General features: G+C 45.2%; 1 protein-coding gene across 1 annotated transcript in view; it reads left to right on the top strand.

The window, feature by feature from the left end:
* Positions 1-10,915, top strand: part of vta1 (vesicle (multivesicular body) trafficking 1) — a 215,010-nt gene extending 204,095 nt beyond the window's left edge. The window contains 1 exon segment of the mRNA XM_085979250.1: positions 9,436-10,915. Within this exon segment, the coding sequence (XP_085835376.1) occupies positions 9,436-9,581 (146 nt within the window). The 3' untranslated portion in view covers positions 9,582-10,915.
* The last annotated feature ends 7,623 nt before the right edge of the window (positions 10,916-18,538 follow it).

Below are 18,538 nucleotides of genomic sequence, written 5' to 3'. Positions count from 1 at the left end.
CTGTTCTGATCTTCCAAAGAGAGATTTATTCTTCAAAGGCCTGGGAATTTTGCGCTCCAAAATTGGGCGGGTGGGTGGGGGGGGGGAGGGAGGTGCAGTGGGTAAATATTACTGAAAGAGCTTCTCAGTTGTATAACAGATTGATTGATGCTAGGGTAATTTCTCAGGTCACCAGTTCGAGTGCAATCGCCATCGGTTGTCAATTGCTGGCCATCGGCAGATAGTCAACCAACAAATGAAATGTGGTTTATTTGATCCCTTGTTCTCCTCCTCATACATCTGCTTTCATTCCATCCTATTATGTTCCTGAGGCAGGATTCCTTCACTTAAGTTTCAGACTTTTCCCCTTGTGCGGATGAGGGCTACTGTAGTTCCCATTTGTTACTAGGCTTGCAGAAGCCCGCCCATATAGTTCTCCCTTGATCAATGGCATCAGATGCAGTGCCTGCTCCTTTTTTAAAATATATAATTAACTCCACTCCGTACACTGTTTCTTTCCCAATTCCCTTAAAAGGCCATGATCTTTCAGAGTCGCTTTAATCTGGATGGAGATCAGTCAGGCAACTGGTGCCCGAGGGACCTTATTAACATAGATGGAAATATCGTCACCTCAAAACAACACCAGGGCGACTGCTGCATTTACTGAAAATCACTCCAATAGAAAACAGAAGCACGTAAGAGCAGAGATGAACCCTGAAAAGTTAATTTCTTGGCGAAACCTAAAGCTAGTTGCAAAGTCCAGGCAAGGGCTATGATTTCAATCTGTGCACGGTGAGCTTTAATTTCACAGTAAATTTAATGTGTTCATGTTTAATAGCATTTTTTCCTCAAAAAAATTGCTCTTGATAATTTCCAGAAATGTCGATGCTTGGCAAAAAATAGCTTCTTTCACGACCACCAGACGCCCCAAAGCGCTTTACAGCCAATGAAGTACTTTTTGAAGTGTGGTCACTGTTGTAATGTGGGAAACGCGGCAGCCAATTCACTCGCAGCAAGCTCCCACAAACAGCAATGTGATAATGACCAGATAATCTGTTTTTTGTGATGTTGAATGAGGGCTAAATATTGGCCAGGACACCGGGGATGACTCCCCTGCTCTTCTTCGGAATGGGACTTGCTGGTATCATGGAATATAACAGCAGGTGTTCACTAGAACAGTTTCACCATTACAGAACAGAAGTCCCTAACTCTGATTTTCACGGTCTACAGTATAATCGGAAACGATGGCAGGCTTGACTTTGGAAATCTGCCGTTCTGCTTCTGATCTGTGCAGGAGTGAAGATCAGTTACAGCAGACTTGCCGACTAGGCGAGAGAAAGCAATCCATTCAGGGGGGTTTTGGTTCTGATTTGAAGGGTTGAAAAATTGGCGGGCTTTGTCTCTGCCGTTCATTCACCAGAGGACTGAGCAGGAGAAGCCATTGGGCCGTACAGTCCAACATCGCCTGTTTGCTGCAAGCTGGAGAACACAGCTGCTCCTCCCACCGCCCAGTCAGTGAAGGAGAGTAGCTCTGCGCGGAGTGGACTGAGAACAAAGCAATATTCAGTGGTTCTCAACATTCCTTTCATACTACTTTATGGTATCAGAAATAGAAGTTTACAAAAAAATGATTTTGGCAGATGTCATATGACAAAGCGTGTTCCCACCCCCCTTCTCTCCCTTTCCCTCACTCCATTGAGGCCCACTCATTCCTCTACAATGGTCGCAACAGTCTTTCATGGTTCGCAGTGAATCTGGTTGCTTCTGCTTTGTATTTTACTCTCTGCTGATGGTTTAAAAAAAAGTTTCCTGGGGGAGTGGATGGATTTCCTCTTGGCTACCCAGAGGAAATACAGTGTTATCACAACAGAAAGTATCTTTTATTACTATAGAGTAACAAATATCTGTGCTGGTAAGTCAACAAAAAAATAAATACAGAAATCTGACGAAGTCCAGGACTCCCAGGATCCCAGTTTGGAAAGCTCGACCCTAGATGGTAGTTATCTGTACAGCCACAGCTATAACCGCAACAAACAGAGCGGTTCTGTAACAACAACAACAGTTTGTATTTATATAGTGCCTTTAAGGTAGTAAAACATCCCAAGGCGCTTTGCAGGAGTGTTATAAAACAAAATTTGACCTTGAGCCACATAAGGGGATAATAGGGCAGATGACTCAAAGCTTGCTCAGAGGCAAGTTTTAAGAGACGTCCTAAAGAAGGCTAGAGAGGGGGAGAGGTTTACGGAGGGAATTCCAGAACTTGGGGCCTCGGCAGCTGAAGGCACGGCCGCCAATGGTGAAGCGATTAAAATCGGGAGTGCTCAAGAGGCCAGAGATCTCCGCGGGCTGGAGCGGATTACAGAGAGGGGGAGGAGGCCATGGAGGTATTCAAAAACTATGATGAGAATTTAAAAATCGTTAACGAGAATGAAACCAGACCGTACATAATTATTTAGCTTAAAGTCCCCTTGCCACTCCATAGCTCGTGAGCATCTGTAGCCAATGGGTGCATGATGTTGAAGTACAGACCTCTTGCAGATGATGCAGCATGTTCAGCAACAGCAGCAACTTACATTTATATAGCGCCTATAACCTAGGAAAACATCCCAAGGTGTGTTCGCAGATAAAAATTGGCACCAAGGCAGAGGAGGAGCTATTTGGATGTAGCTCGAGGCTCAGTCTAAGAGGTAGGCTTTGAGGAGAGGTGTGGAGAGGTTTAGGGAGGAAATTCCAGAGCTCCGGGCCTAGACATCTGAAGACACGGTTGCCAATGGTGGGGTCGACGGAGGTTGGGGAAGCACAAAAGGCCAGATTGGAGGAACGCAGAGATCTCGGGAGGGTTGTAAGGCTGGAGGAGGTTACAGAGATAGGGAGGGGCAAGGCCATGGAGGGATTTGAGAATGAAAATTTTTTAATTGAGCCGTTGTAGGTCAGTGAGCACAGAGGTTCTTTCGTAAATGTTTCTTTAAGGATTTATTTCCTTTGTATACTGCAGTTCCACAGTTCAGAGAGAATGCTGCTGTTGTTCTATGGACCACAGGGAAAATGCAGTAATGTGTAAGAAATGAGTAAGAAGCTTGAGTCATCTACTGAATGCTTTATCTCACGTATTTAATAGAATAGACTCAATTATGTGTACTTCAGGAAAATGACCAAGCCACTGCACAACAAAACACTATTGTGCAAAAGAAAAATCGTTTTTTTTTCTTTTTTAAACCCTTGTCTGCTCTTTCCCACACCCATCCGGAATCTGGTTTTAAACCTCTTGCTTCGATTGCAGAATCCTAAAATCCTCAGTCCTAGGATTCCTCAGGCACTGTTTGACAAAGAGCAGGGAGTTCTCTGTGTCCTGGCCAGCATTCCTCCATCAGTCAACACCTCACTCACTCACGTGAGGATCTTGCTGGTTGCCCAAAATGGTTGTCGCATTCACTTGTATAACAAGTCACTTCTAAGTAGAGGGAAGTTTGAGAGACGTGATGACGTATGTTAGCAGCTCTCAATAAAAATTGTCAATATGTTACCTTCCATGTTGTTAATGGAAGAATGGCTCCTTTATAGGCTGTTTCACTGTGTTACCTTCCATAATTATGCCACAACATAAGCACATTTAATAGCAGCCTATGATACCCCTTGATCCCTTTAACTTAAGGCTAAAGGGATCAAGGGGTATGGGGAGAAAGCAGGGACCGGGTACTGAATTTGGATGATCAGCCATGATCGCATTGAATGGGAGCAGGCTCGAGGGGCCGAATGGCCTACTCCTATCTTCTGTGTTTCTATGAAGAGTCCATCTTGCATTGTAGAGGCCTGGGGACCAGGTGCTTGCCTATCACTCTAAGCATCAGGAGTTGGGCTGGGACTTCTTAAAGGGCAGGAAGAAAATCTGTAGGGTGAGTGTGGAGGAGCTGCTAATTAATTTTAATGGTCACATTTACTACAAACTAGCAAATCGGTGGAAGCGTCTGGAAATTACCACTTTAATCGTTGCTGGCCAGCACAGGTATAACTGTCTTCAGAGAGGAGGCAGGAGATGCTTGTGGTATTCTCAGATCAGGTGTGCTGCTTGTATTCAACCCTTGCCTGCCATAATGGTCAAAGTCGCAAGTTAGATCCAGATCAGGAAGGCCAGTTGACTGGAAAATGCATCATTTGATCAGCTTCAAAGCAACACTGAAATGCTGTTTATTTTCTGAGGATGTGGCTCGTAGCTCATGGCCCTCGCTGAGGTCTGAGAAGCAACTGACCAGTGGGGAGATCTCCGCTTCCACTGATCTGCTCCATTGATGAAGCTTTAGTATGGTAGGGAGGGAAGTCCAACGTGGTATGGTCCAGCACCATAACCACTGCACTCAATAAAGGGGGTGTCCGTTGGGAATTCTTGGTTTTGAGTTCTCTCGGATTCTGGGGAAAGAATCCAGTGCTTATTTTTAAATATTAGGAGAATCAAGGCATTAAGCTGACTTTCCAGCGAGGTCCATGGAGGCTGTTTGCTTGCTTACTGGCATTGGCCAAGCAGACAATTCTCTAGCATCTCCAAGCCATAGCGCAGGCTTTCTTGCTGGGACCTACCAAAAGGGGACGGGCATAGTGCAAAGAGAAACAAACTTTTAAACTTGGTTCACCCTGCCGTTCAGTTTTGAGCAGGTAAGTAAAATATGTAGAGAATGATAGTAGACGAGAATATATAGGGAGTGATTGAGACAGTAATCTTGAAAGGGCTTCAGATGCTTTATATAGGAAGTATATAACCTGGTAGTGAGTTACAGGCTGGAATCTAATCGCGGGGTGTTCAGATGGTTTATATATAAAATAATGGATACCTGGGGGTGAGTTACAGACTGGAATCTAATCGAGGGGTTCGGGGGGTTTATATATAGAATAATGGATACCTGGGGGTGAGTTACAGACTGGAATCTAATTGAGGGGTTCGGGGGGTTTATATATAGAATAATGGATACCCGGGAGTGAGTTACAGGCTGGAACCTAATCGAGGGGTTCAGGGGGTTTATATATAGAATAATGGATACCTGGGAGTGAGTTACAGGCTGGAATCTAATCGAGGGGTTCGGGGGGTTTATATATAAAATATTGGGCCAGAAATTCGCGGCCAGAAGCGTGAGTACGGTCTGGGTACTCACGCATCTGGCCGTTGGAAATGCCGGCGTTCAGCAGGAACAGCGCATGCGGGGAACGCCGGCATTTCCAGACCCGAGGTCTATTCACAGCGCGTGCGACTGCACAGGCAGCGCTTGCGCAGTGAACTTTGTGGATTTCAATGATGGATTCAGTGAGGGTAAGTCCTTAGAAGTTACACTTGAAAAAAGCAAGTGTAAAGTTGTTCATTGGCTGCGGAGGAAGATATATTTTATCGTGGAGCTTCTGAAATGCAATATTTTTGTTTGGGAAAGGGAGGGAAGTTATTTTAAGAAATTTTAAGTAAGATTTAAAGTTTAAATTTTTTTTTTTTTTTAAAGGGTTTTCAGAACGGTAGGTAGAAGGAGCAATTGTGGCTGTGTGAATGGAATGTGAGAATGAGTTATGTATGTATGTCCACATATATTCCTTTACGTATATGTATGTATGTTTTATATTCCTTTACTAATGTGTATGAATGTATGTTTTTAATTATGATTTTCCAATAAGTTACTTTCTCTGAAAGTCATAATTAAATAATACATTCATACACATAAGTAAAGGAATATATACATAACACGCAAAGGAATATATACAGACATACATACTTTCAGAAGCTCCACGATAATAAATATCTTCCTCCGCAGCCTCTGGAGCAACTGTACCCATGCTTTTTTCATGTGTAAGTTGTAATGACTTGACCTCACTGAAAGCATTAATGAAAGCGGCGAATTATACTGCGCACGCGCTGCCTGTGCAGTCGCACGCGTTCTGCCACTGAACCCCTTCGTTCAGAGGACAGGAAATGCCGGTTTTCCCCACATGCACTGTGCATGCTGAAAACCGGCATTTCATCCGGCCAGATGCGTAAGTACCCCGACCGTACTCGCGCATTTGGAAGGGAATTACTGGGCCAACATTTTACATGTCAATAAAATGAAAAATTTAACAATTGCACGACTTGCCCCCTCGCATCTGCGACTGAGGGTCCAAGGAGGTGCGTTGCGCAAGAGGTCATCATCGTACGTATCCTCACACTGTTCCCTTTGGGGAACTGTATGAAGTGGTGGAAGGATTTATGGCCGTGATTAACGCTCATTCCGTGACCGTAACCATCTTTGAACCAGCCATTAGGGTGGTTAGTCCTATGGCGGGAGGGTTTTACGGGCTCCCACAACCCATCTGAGGTGGGGGGGTGCCACCAACACCCACGGACGCAAGTATCCCGCTGGATGTCCACCCAGAATTTAAAGTTGGAGCTCCGACTCCACTTGCCGGGACTGTCTGGAGTGGGGTTCAAAACCCTACTCCTTCTGGCCCAGCGGCGGGGATGCTTACTGCTACGCAAAAGGCCCACTCCGCACAAAAGGTGACACCCATACGTTTCCTGCGCCTTTTCCCTCCCCGTGACTGGAGCCCTATGCTGCCATTTCACGTTGCTAATCGGATTGGGCCTTTGTTATAGCGGTAGGATCCCCGCCGCTGGGCCAGATCAGGGTAGGGTTTCGAACCCCGCTCCAGACAGTCCCGGCAAGTGGAGTCGGAGCTCCGGCTCTAAATTCTGGGTTGACATCCAGTGGGATATTTGTGGGTGTGGGTGGCCCCCCCTCCTTGTATAGCTTGTGGGAGCCCGTAAAACCCTCCCGCCATAGGACTAACCGCCCTAATGGCTGGTTCAAAGATGGTTACGGCCACGGAATGAGCGTTAATCATGGCCATAAATCCTTCCACCACTTCATACAGTTCCCCAAAGGGAACAGTGTGAAGACACGTATGACGACGACATTGCTAAATAAATAAATGGTATTAAAAAAAATTCTTTTAGGGCTTTTTTTAAATTGCTTTAATTCTCTTTAAAACTACTTCAGATTACTCAAAATAATGTAAACATTTTAAAAAGTTTATAAAAGTTACCAAAATCTTCAAAAAACTTCCAAAAACCTATTTAAACTGCTGCTTTGCATGTAAAAATGCTTAGCAGCTTGACAGAAACATTGGGGGCGTGTCCAGTGAAACTGAGACCTCAAGGGGCGTGTCTCACTTACACTGCACGCTCCTGGCTTCGCGCTGGCTGCACTCCTGGGCGGCGTGACGTCATACGCTGCCCGGGATTCTTCTTTTTCAAACACCAAGTCCAGGCGTCCCTGGAGCTGATCGGCAGTAGCGCGGGGTAAGTGCATATACGGGGCTTGCATGCGCGGCAAGCCCCGTTCACCAATTTCTGGCCCACCGGATACCCGGGAGTGAGTTACAGGCTGGAATCTAATCGAGGGGTTCGGGGGGTTTATATATAAAATAATGGATACCCGGGAGTGAGTTACAGGCTGGAATCTAATCGAGGGGTTTGGGTGGTTTATATATAGAAGAATAATGGATACCCGATAGTGAGTTACAGGCTGGAATCTAATCGAGGGGTTTGGGTGGTTTATGTATAGAATAATGGATACCTGGGGGTGAGTTACAGGCTGGAATCTAATCGAGGGGTTCGGGGGGTTTATATATAGAATAATGGATACCTGGGGGTGAGTTACAGACTGGAATCTAATCGAGGGGTTCAGATTTATCTTTTTGCTTGTGACAAATAGGATGTTGAGTGCACATTTTGACCAGTAAAGTTCATGAATACTTACTTTAGTAATATAGGGTAACCTTTATTCTAAATTGAAGTAGCTTTGTAATGGTAGCTCCCGGCATCCTTTCTGCTTAAATGTGCCTTTGGTGCTGTTTCATTGAAGGCAGATAAATTATGCATGAAGCGTGGAGTACAGGGGAATGCGTTATGAACATGCAATTCCTTTGAGGGATTCTGATGGAAGAAGGAAAGCATTTAGCTCACTCTGGAGTGTTCGATGACGTCGCTGCTTATTTTCATACTGTGACCTTGTGGTGGGGTGGGGGCGGGAGGGAGGGTTGTGTTTGTAATATTTTATTATCTCTCTTCCACTGTTGCCAGGCTGCAGGCCTGCCCCTTTCCCTGTGCAAGCTAGCATTCCCCCCCCTTGCACATCTACCACCAAAAGAAACCCAGATTAACTAGCCATTTGTCTTGTAGCTGTTTGTGGGATGTCGCTCATACAATTGTAGAAATTTACGGCACAGAAGGAGGCCATTTGGCCCATCGTGTCTGTGCCGGCCGAAAAAGAGCTATCCAGCCTAATCCCACTTTCCAGCTCTTGGTCCGTAGCCCTGTAGGTTACGGCACTTCAAGTGCACATCCAAGTACTTTTTAAATGCGAAGAGGGTTTCTGCCTCTACCAGCCTTTCAGGTAGTGAGTTCCAGACCCCCACCACCCTCTGGGTGAAAAAAGTTCTCCTCAACTCCCCTCTAATCCTTCTACCAATTACTGTAAATCGATGCCCCCTGGTTATTGACCTCTCTTGTTACAGAATAGCTGCTACCTTTGCCTATATAACAAGTGGCTGCACTTCAAAAAGTAACTAATCGCGTGAAGCGCTTTACAGTGTCTTGGTGTGATAAGGTGCTTTGCAAATGCAAGTATTTCTTTTTGTACTGTAGCTATGAATTCAAATTTGTTCCGCACTCTGATTGTAGTTTGGTACAATCACTCACCACCCACTTAGTGCTAGTTTGAAGCCATCTTTCAAGCAGATCCGCGTGGGAGTCGGGTCCATTTTAAGGTGGTTTTAAACATTGGCTCCCACTTTTTTTAAATTATTCGGCCCATTGTTTGTAACATTAGATCCAGTCCCAGGGCAGCAGTAGAACTGAATAAAAGGCTTTTTCAGCATCTTTACAAAACCACACAGTGAACAATAACTTGAGATGGAACTTTTAAATCTCCATCTGAACAGCCACTTCATCAAGCACACTGATAGTGTAATTGAATCCCCCGCCCCCCCCCCCCCACTTTTTGCTCTGCTGAGCTTCCAGTCGTTAATAAATAGCATCATACAGCACAGGAGGAGGCCATTCAGCCCATCGTGCCTGTCCCAGCTCTCTGAAAGAGCAATCCAATTAGTCCCACTCCCCAACTTGTTCCCCATAGCCCCTGCGAATTTTCCCCCTTCAAGTATTTATTCAATTCCTTTTTGAAAGTTACTATTGAACCTGCTTCCACCGCCCTTTCAGGCAGCGCATTCCAGATCATCATAACTCGCTGCATTAAAAAAAAATTCTCCCCTCTAGTTCTTTTGCCATTTATCTTAAATCTGTGTCTTCTGGTTACTGATCCTACTGCCAATATGTAACTCTATGAAACAGTTTCTCCCTATCAACTCTCTCAAAACCCCTCACAATTGTGAACCCCTCCATTATCTCTCCTCTTGACTTACTTATTGAAATTCATGTTTTCCCCACAGGGGAGATCCGCCTGACCCCGGAAGACTATGCCAGGGCTCAGAAGTACTGCAAATACGCAGGCAGCGCCCTGCAGTACGAAGACGTGGGGACCGCTGTGCAGAATCTCCAGAAGGCCCTCAAGTTGCTCACCACGGGGAGAGAATGAGCCCCTTTGTCTGCAGCGCCCACACATAACTTGTGTCCTCTCCGCTGGCCCAAAGAACTAACCAGTCCGCGGCTCCACTCCGCTCTTGCATAACAAAAGGGCCTGTTGTTTCCACATCGGCGTCCCACATACTTTGATCTGCAGACCGGGTTGTGTTTTCTATCTTGAAGGAAAGAAGAACATGCTTTGGGTGCCAGGTGTGAATATTAAGAGCTTGGTTTTCATAGCTAAGGAATTTTTTTTTTTGAAAGGCACTTGTAATGGCAACACAAAAGAAACGTGCATCGAGTTCTTCAATTCTGCTGCTTTTTCAGTGAGGTATCTGTCCTGTATATGGATATTACAACGATTGTAATGCAACAATTGTATTCCATTTCACGGCACCCAGGGGGTCAGGTGTGCAATGTCCTACATATCCTCATATACAGCAGCAACACGTAAATCTCGCCCCTGCCCTCCCCAGTCCCATCACACCTGTGCTGGGTCAGGCCCACAACCATATATTAAGCAGTTCTGGTTGACTGTTGGCGTCCAGCCCATTTCTCAGGCTTCAGATGTCTCGTCTTCCTCCTTTGCAAGTACAAAAACAACGGCCACCTCAGTGTGAGCAGTGCAAAGTGATGACATTGCTGAGTTTCCAGGCCAGCTCCATCCGAGCATGTGTTTGGGTGGGGGCGCAATTTGTGCACAGTCGCTGTCGAAGCGTATCTCGAGACATTACACGCACAAGTAGCCAAACCACCTGGTGCCACTAAGCAGAACCTTCCACTGTCTCCCTAAACACAATTGAATGTCCTATCCAAAATATCTATTCAGTGGAATAATACAGCTTTAAAGCTCATATATCCAGTTGCCAGAAGAGATATTCAGCATGCATTGATGAGTGCCGTTAAACCTTATGTCTTGGAATAAATAACCGTGTATCAGTGTGTTTCTTTTTTCCTCTGGGATTCGAGGTGAGACAAATCGCATTAGATATTAGGTGTGTGTATGTGTGTGGCTGAAACATGCAGCTAGATATTACTGTTCATTATTTGCAAAGTAGAATAACCCCACTGAAATGTGGAGTCAACACATTAGGCAGTAGGTTTAACATTACTTAATTGGTCTTGACAAAATAGCGTAAATGTACTGATAAAAAATCACTGAGTGCGTTTATTTGTGTGAGCTCGCGAGAAATAAAACGCATCGTCAGTGAATGCATCTGTTCCCTCGGACAACACGATCCTGTAGACCTGATTTGCCACTGACGTGAAGCACTCCCACACGACACTTTTCGTTACTTGTACTGATCAAACTATAACAGAAATAAAACATGTATATGTGATTTGTCACTTCATTGTACTGAGCTGACTGTTACATTGAGGATTTCACCCTGCAGTGTGCCGCATGTCCCCATTGCCCACCTTTTACGTTTGCTCGACAGGTGCTACCTCCACCGAGACACTGTCTCGAGAGCAGAATAAAGTACTGAGACCAATACTCCAGTGCAGTACTTTCGGATGCGACATTAAACCAAGGGCCAGTCTACCTCTCGGGGATGTAAATGATCCCATGGCACTATTTTGAAGAAGAGCAGGGGAGTTCTCCCCAGTGTCCTGGCCAATATTTAGCCCTCAATCAACGTCACTAAAACAGATTATCTGCTCATTATCACATTGCTGTTTGTGGGAGCTTGCTGTGCACAGTTGGCTGCCGCATTTCCTACATTACAACATTTCAAAAGTACTTCATTGGCTGTAAAGCACTTTAGGATGTCCTGAGGTCATGAAAGGTGCGATAGAAATGCAAGCCTTTTTTTTTTATTCCTGCCCCCGCAATGGCTTCCAGCCTCTTCTCCATCCAGCACACTCACATTTTACATTTCTCATTTTTGAACAGCACAGAGCAATGACCTTATCACCACCACAAAAAAAAATTGTTTACTGGATTGCGTTTGAGACCCGGTCGCTGCGGTTTGTTCTGTGCGGCCCCTTTGGAAATGCTGCGCATGTGCAGGAATTTAATGTAGGAGCTTGTGAGCGGCATACGCGGGACCTTGCCGATTACTGCGCGGCCGTGCACGCGAGCAACTTAGAGGGGATGTTGTTCGAGACCTCTACTATTTAACCTGTAACCAAGGTCATTGATTTGCAATTGTCGCAGAAAAAAATGTACAGAATTAGAGAATGTAATTTCCTCCCATACCCCACCCCAAACGTTGGTAAAATTCTCCACATCCCATGTGATAGCAATGGACTCTGATAATCACTGTTACACAATGCCTTACAATGCTGTTTGTGTTCCCATTTTGATTTTTGTTTCAACACAACTGACAGCAATGGGTGCCAGTCAATAAGAGCTGCATCGAAACAGTAACTGGTTTACAATAACTATCTCCTTCATTCACCAATCTCCACGTACAAATCGAATTATCCAGGATCTTCAGAGGAGAGCCGCATCGAGAGACATTGTCCCTGTAATAGTGGCGCTGTCACTGGGATGTTTTACTATGTTAAAGGCCCTATATAAATGCAGGTTTCTGTTGTCAGACTGCGCTCCAAATGAGCCCCACTTCGCTGAACAGCAGGATCTGGTCACATCCATTGTTCATTTTCTCCCTGATAAGCGGCAGCATTTGGCACCCTACGTCCGGCTTTATTCTAGTATGATTGAACCACAGAGATTTATAATACAGGAGGAGGCCATTTGGCCCGTTAATTCTGTGCTACAGCAATCCTAAACTAATCCCTCAGCTCTGCTTTCTCTGTCTAAGTATAGTCTTGAATCTTACGCTGCTTTAAATATTTAGCCAATTTTCCATTGTAAGATTTGACAAAGCATTCTACCTTCCAGCAGCCCTGACAGCTCTCCTCATTCAGTAATTTTAAATGAATGACCCGTAACCATAAATAGTCTTTCCCTATTCACGATCAGAACTCTGTCATTTTAAAAACCCATTAAATCTCCTCTTAGCCCTCCCTGCTCCAATAAAGTACCGCACCGCTATCTTCATTTTCTCCTGTTAAATATAGTTTGTATCCCTGGCATCATGCTGGTGAATCTGCTCTCCGTGGCTTTAATGGCCTTTCTATAATGGGGTGCCGAAATTGCACACACTACCCTAACTGGCCTAACCGATGTTTTGTAGAAATTTATCTCTTGGACTCTATGCCCCATTTATAAAATTATATTGGCCTGTTTTATGCACCTGCACTTTATAATTCATTTATTTGAAGCCCTGTTTTTTTTTATTTATGCGTTCACAGAATGTGGGTGTCGCTGGCAAGGCCAGCATTTACTGCCCATCCACTAATTGCCCTTGAGAAGGTGGTGGTGAGCCACCTTCTTGAGCTACTGCTGTCCTTGTGGTGAAGGTACCCCCACAGTGCTGACTTTATCGTAGCGGTTTGGTACAACTGTGTGGCTTGTTCAGCCATTTCAGAGGGCAGTTAAGAGTCAATCACATTGCTGTGGGTCTGACCTCACATATGGGCCAGACTGGATAAGGACAGCAGATTTCCTTCCACTGAAGTGAAAGCAGATGGGTTTTATGCAACAATCCAGTAGTTTCAAGTTCACCATTACTGATGCTAGCTTTTTTTTTAATTACAGATTTATTTAATTAACAATTTACATTCCCCTAGCTGCTGGGGTGGGATTTGAACTCACATCTACACAAATTACTAGTCCAGTAACATAACCACTATGCTACCGTACTGCTATTTGTTCATCTATACCCTTCAGTGATGATCCAGCACATCCATTTATCCCATCAGTATAGGACTACAGATGTGTGGCACCTGCTCCACTTCAAAATGTACTTTATTGACTGTAAAGCGCTTTGAGACGTCCGGTGGTCGTGAAAGGCGCTGTATAAATGCAAGTCTTTCAAATTCAGTGAATGGACTAACATCTAATTCGATGGAAGATTATCCCACCATCAAAGAAGTTCAAACCCAGCTCTCCCTTAGACATAGAGACTTGAGTATTGATTTTGAAAAAAGGCACTGCTTCCAAGGAGTAGTCACCTGATTTTGTGTCATGTTGACTGGGGTCGAAGCCATACTTGGTCCTGCCAACAATCCCACCAGAACAGGATACAAGTAGGCTGTTCACTCCAGCAAGCCTGCACCACCATTTTGTTCACAATGGTAGCCTTTTTAATCTCAATCTCCTGCCTTAATCTCCATATCCCTTAAACCCCTTACTTCCCAAGTAAACATCGAGCTCCCTTTAAAACACTTCAATCTACTTTGCAGCAATAGCCCTCTGGGGCAGTGCATTCTGCATTCTCACAACCCTTGGTGTGAAGATGTGTTTTCCTAGATTCTATTATGCTGCCTTTCCTGGTCATTTTGTATCTACCCTATCGATTTCCAACATTATCCCCTTCATCTGGAGAGAATGTTCTAATAGAGCTTTGTTTCAACATTGCCTCAGTAAGTCTATTGACTATACAGCACACCCCAGTATTGGTTTGTAGTATCAGTCAATGTTATAAGCTTAAAGTCCCAAATTCAGCCTTGGTTCAGTGCTAGCAATGTTGCCTTTAAATCTGAAGGTTGTGTGTTCAAGCACCACGCCAGGACTTAAGCATATAAGATATTCTGACACTGTCTTTCCAAAACTCAGGGAGTGCTGCATTGAGCATCCCTGATTTTAATCGCTCCACCATTGGTGGCCGTGCCTGCAGCTCTGGAATTCCATCCCTAAACCTCTCTACCTCACCTCCTTTAAGACTCCTTAAAACCTGAAAATGCTGGAAATACTCAGCAGGTCAGGCAACATCTGTGGAGAGAGAAATAGCATTAACACTTCAGGTCGATGACCCTTCATCAGAATTGGAAAAAGTTAGAGATGTAACAGATTTTTAAGCAAGTGCAGCGGCAGGGAAAGGGGGGGGGGAGGAAAGAACAAAAGGGAAGGTCTGTGATAGGATGGAAGGCAGGAGAGATTAAAAGACAAAAGGGATGATGGTAAAAGACAAAAGGGATGATGGTGCAAGGCAAAAGGAGATGGTAATGAGACAAGTTAAGAAACAAAAGATGACTCTAGATGAGGTGTAAATGGCAATGGCAGAATCATCAACAGCTGCCATGTGAAAAAAATAGGAGCAGAGGTTAGGGTCTGAAATTGTTGAACTCGTTGAGTCCAGAAGACTGTAAAGTGCCTAATGGAAAGATGAGGTCCTGTTCCTCGAAGTTACGTTGAGCTTCATTGGAACTGTAAGAGGCCGTGGTCAGAGTGGGAGTAGAGCGGAGAATTAAAGTGACAGGCGACCGGAAGCTAGGGTTCACGCTTCCGGACTGAATGGAAATGTTCTGCAAAGCGGTCGCCCAATCTGCGTTTGGTCTCCCCAATGTAGAGGAGACCACATCGTGAACAGCGAATACAGTATACTAAATTGCAAGAAGTACAAGTAAATCGCTGTTTCACTTGGAAGGAGTGTTTTGGGGCCCTGGGCAGTGGGAAGGGAGGTGGTAAAAGGGCAGGTGTTGCATCTCCTGCGCTTGCAAGGGGAGGTGCTGAGCGAGGAGGAAGAGGTGTTGGGGGTGATGGAGGAGTAGACCAGGGTGTCGCGGAGGGAGCAATCCCTGTGGAATGCTGAAAGGGGGTGGAGGGGAAGATGTGTTTGGTGGTGGGATCACGCTGGAGATGGCGGAGGTAGATCCATTGAATGTGGAGGCTGGTGGGGTGAAAGGTGAGGACAAGGGGAAACCTATTGTGGTTCTGGGAGGGAGGGAGGGGCAGGGGTGAGGGCAGAAGTGCGGGAAATAGAACGGACACGGTCAAGGGCCGTGTCAACCATGCTAGAGGGGAATCCTCGGTTGAGCAAAAAGGAAGACATGTCGGAAGCACTAGTATGGAAGGTGGCATCATCCGAGCTCCTTAAAACCTACCTCTTTGACCAAGCTTTTGGTCATCTGCCTAATATCTCCTTACATGGCCAATGAAATATTTTTGCCATGTCATCACTTGTAATTTAGGGAAACGAGCGTCCTGTGGCATTATTTGAAGAAGAGCAGAGAGGTTGTCCTTGCCAACATTTATTCCTCAAAAACAGATTAACTGGTCATTCATTTCCTTGCTGTTTGCACCTTGCTGTAGCCACGTATCCCTACAAAACAACAGTGACAACTTACTGCCTGAGAAGCACGTAGGGACATCCCGAGGACATGAACGGTGCTATATAAATGCAAGTTCTTACTGACTCATTAGCGAAAGTTGTCCCTACTGAGCCAAACTGACACTTCACTGGTCTCTGATCACTCCTCCCAGGACTCTCCAGCACAATGTACAACACCAGTTCTGATGGAGGGTCACTGATCTGAAACATTAATGTTTCTCCCTCCACAGATGCTGCCTGACCTGCTGAGTATTTCCAGCATTTTCTGGGGGGTTTTCAGATTTCCAGCATCCGCAGTATTTTCCTTTTGAATTATAAAAGAACTTGTAGTGGGTCTCGTACAGCTTACTTGGTGCAAGCACACTAACGCCTGCATTGTCAGCTGTGGTTCAGTGGGGAACACTCTCGCCTCTGAGTCAGAAGGTTGTGGGTTCACAGTCCCACTCCATAAAGCTAGGCTGACACTCCAGTGCAGTACTGAGGGAGCGCTGCACTGTCCAGGTGCCTTTCAGATGAGACGTTTAACCGAGGCCCTGTCTGCTCTCTCAGGTGGACATAAAAGATCCCATGGCACTATTTCGAAGAAGAGCAGGGGAGTTATCCCCGGTGTCCTGGCCAATATTTATCCCTCAATCCACAATACAAAAACAAATTATCTGGTCATTATCACATTGCTGTTTGTGGGACCTTGCTCTGTGCAAATTGGCTGCCGCGTTTCCCACATTACAAAAGTGACTACACTCCAAAAAGTACTTAATTGGCTGTAAAGTGCTTTGAGACATCCGGTGGTTGTGAAAGGCGCTATATAAATGCAAGTCTTCTTTCTTTCATTGTTGGTCAGCTTGAAATCTGACCCAACAAGCGGCACCATATCAAATTCATTCAGTAAAGACTGAAACGTATACAAGTCTGTGTTCTGCTGGGTACGGATTGCACATAGTGAAAGATTCCTTTTAAGAAACTCAAATGAAAGTACATTTCGTGTAATATTATTGGCGATCATGTGTATGTGGACTAAATCCAAATGTCCTGAAGCGCGATTACTGCTGGTTTTATTTTTGTCAGTATGTTCCAGTCAGATGCGAAACTGGGGCTAGAACGCACTTTATCTTTAATCTGCGTGCCAGTGCTTACAAAACAGGACAATGCCACCCTTTACCTCGGTTATTGACTGCTTTCCCAATACGTAGAGGAGCCGCACATCACAGGTTGCACTTTCTGAAAACCGAGCCTTGTTATCAACACGGCTGATATGCCTGCGCATACAATGTCCTTATAGAAAGTTGCCAGTCCCTGTGCAGGATCAGTTGCTGCACTTTCTTAACGTTTCAGACTGTGACCAAATTACGAACAATGGGTGGAACTGTCGTCTCCATTTCTACCTTTTTAACCTTTAAAAGGCCTGACTTCAAAACCAACTGGGTCACTCACTGATACTTCCCAACCCTGTCATTTGCCCACTGCTCTTTTAATAGCTTGCTGCTCTCTACCACCACCTGTACTGCTAGCCAAGTGAGTCAGATGGTATGAACTGCAGACAGCTCCGTGCTATTCCATCGACATAAGACTTTATTCAAGAGCTGCAGGGCCATCTGGCCTAACATAACCTGGCACAGATTTAAAGTAATTGGGGGAAGGTTTAGAGGGGATTTGAGGGGAAATTTCTTCACCCAGAGGGTTGTGGGGGTCTGGAACTCACTGCCTGAAAGGGTGGTAGAGGCAGGAACCCTAACCACATTTAAAAAGTACTTGGATGTGCACTTGGGATGCTGTAACCTGCAGGGCTACGGACCAAGAGCTGGGAAGTGGGATTAGGCTGGATAGCTCTTTGTTGGCTGGCACGGACACGATGGGCCGAAATGGCCTCCTTCTGTGCTGTAACTTTCTATGATTCTAACAAGCTGACCAGAGACTTGAGCACAAAAATCTAGGCTGACACTCCAGTGCAGGGCTGAGGGAGTGCTGCACTTTTGGAGTTGCCGTCTTTCGGATGAGACATTAAACCGGAGCCCTGTCTGCCCTCTCAGGTGGACGTAAAAATCCCATGGCACTATTTCGAAGAAGAGCTGGGGGAGTTATCCCCAGGGTCCTGGACAATATTTATCCCTCAATTCACATAACAAAAACAGATTACCTGGTCATTATCTCATTGCTGTTTGTGGGAGCTTGCTGTGCACAAATTGGCTGCTGCGTTTTCCTACATTACAACAGTGACTACACTTCAAAAGTACTTCATTGGCTGTAAAGCGCTTTGAAAAGTCCTGAGGTCATGAAAGACGCTATAGAAATGCAAGGCTTTCTTTTCTTATTATAATTTAACCCCAAAGATCCTCATACATGTTAAAAAAAAAGCCAACGCTGTCGTAGCCCAAAAAAAATCTGACTGCTCACAAATGGCCCTGAATATAGCCTTATGGCATGTGAAGTTAGACTGAAAGCACAGTGAAAGAAAGAATAACTTGCATTTATATAGCGTCTTTGTCTTTCACGACCACCGGACGTCCCAAAGCGCCTTACAGCCAATGAAGTACGTTTTGAAGTGTGGTCACTGTTATAATGTAGGAAACGCAGCAGCCAATTTGCGCACAGCAAGCTCCCACAAACAGCAATATGATAATGATCAGATAATCTGCTTTAGGGATGTTGATTGAGGGATAAATATTGGCCCAGGACACCGGGGAGAACTCACCTGCTCTTCTTCGAAATCGTGCCATGGGATCTTTTACGTCCACCTGTGGGGACAGACGGGGCCTCGGTTTAATGTCTCATCTGAAAGACGGCACCTCCGACAGTGCAGCACTCCCTCAGCACTGCACTGGAGTGTCAGCCTAGATTTTTGTGCTCAAGT

The sequence above is a fragment of the Somniosus microcephalus genome, chromosome 3 (assembly GCF_052327205.1).
Source record: "Somniosus microcephalus isolate GS21.2 chromosome 3, FLI_Smic_1.0, whole genome shotgun sequence".
Classification (NCBI taxonomy): domain Eukaryota; kingdom Metazoa; phylum Chordata; class Chondrichthyes; order Squaliformes; family Somniosidae; genus Somniosus; species Somniosus microcephalus.
This window is presented reverse-complemented; position numbering and strand designations above follow the sequence as displayed.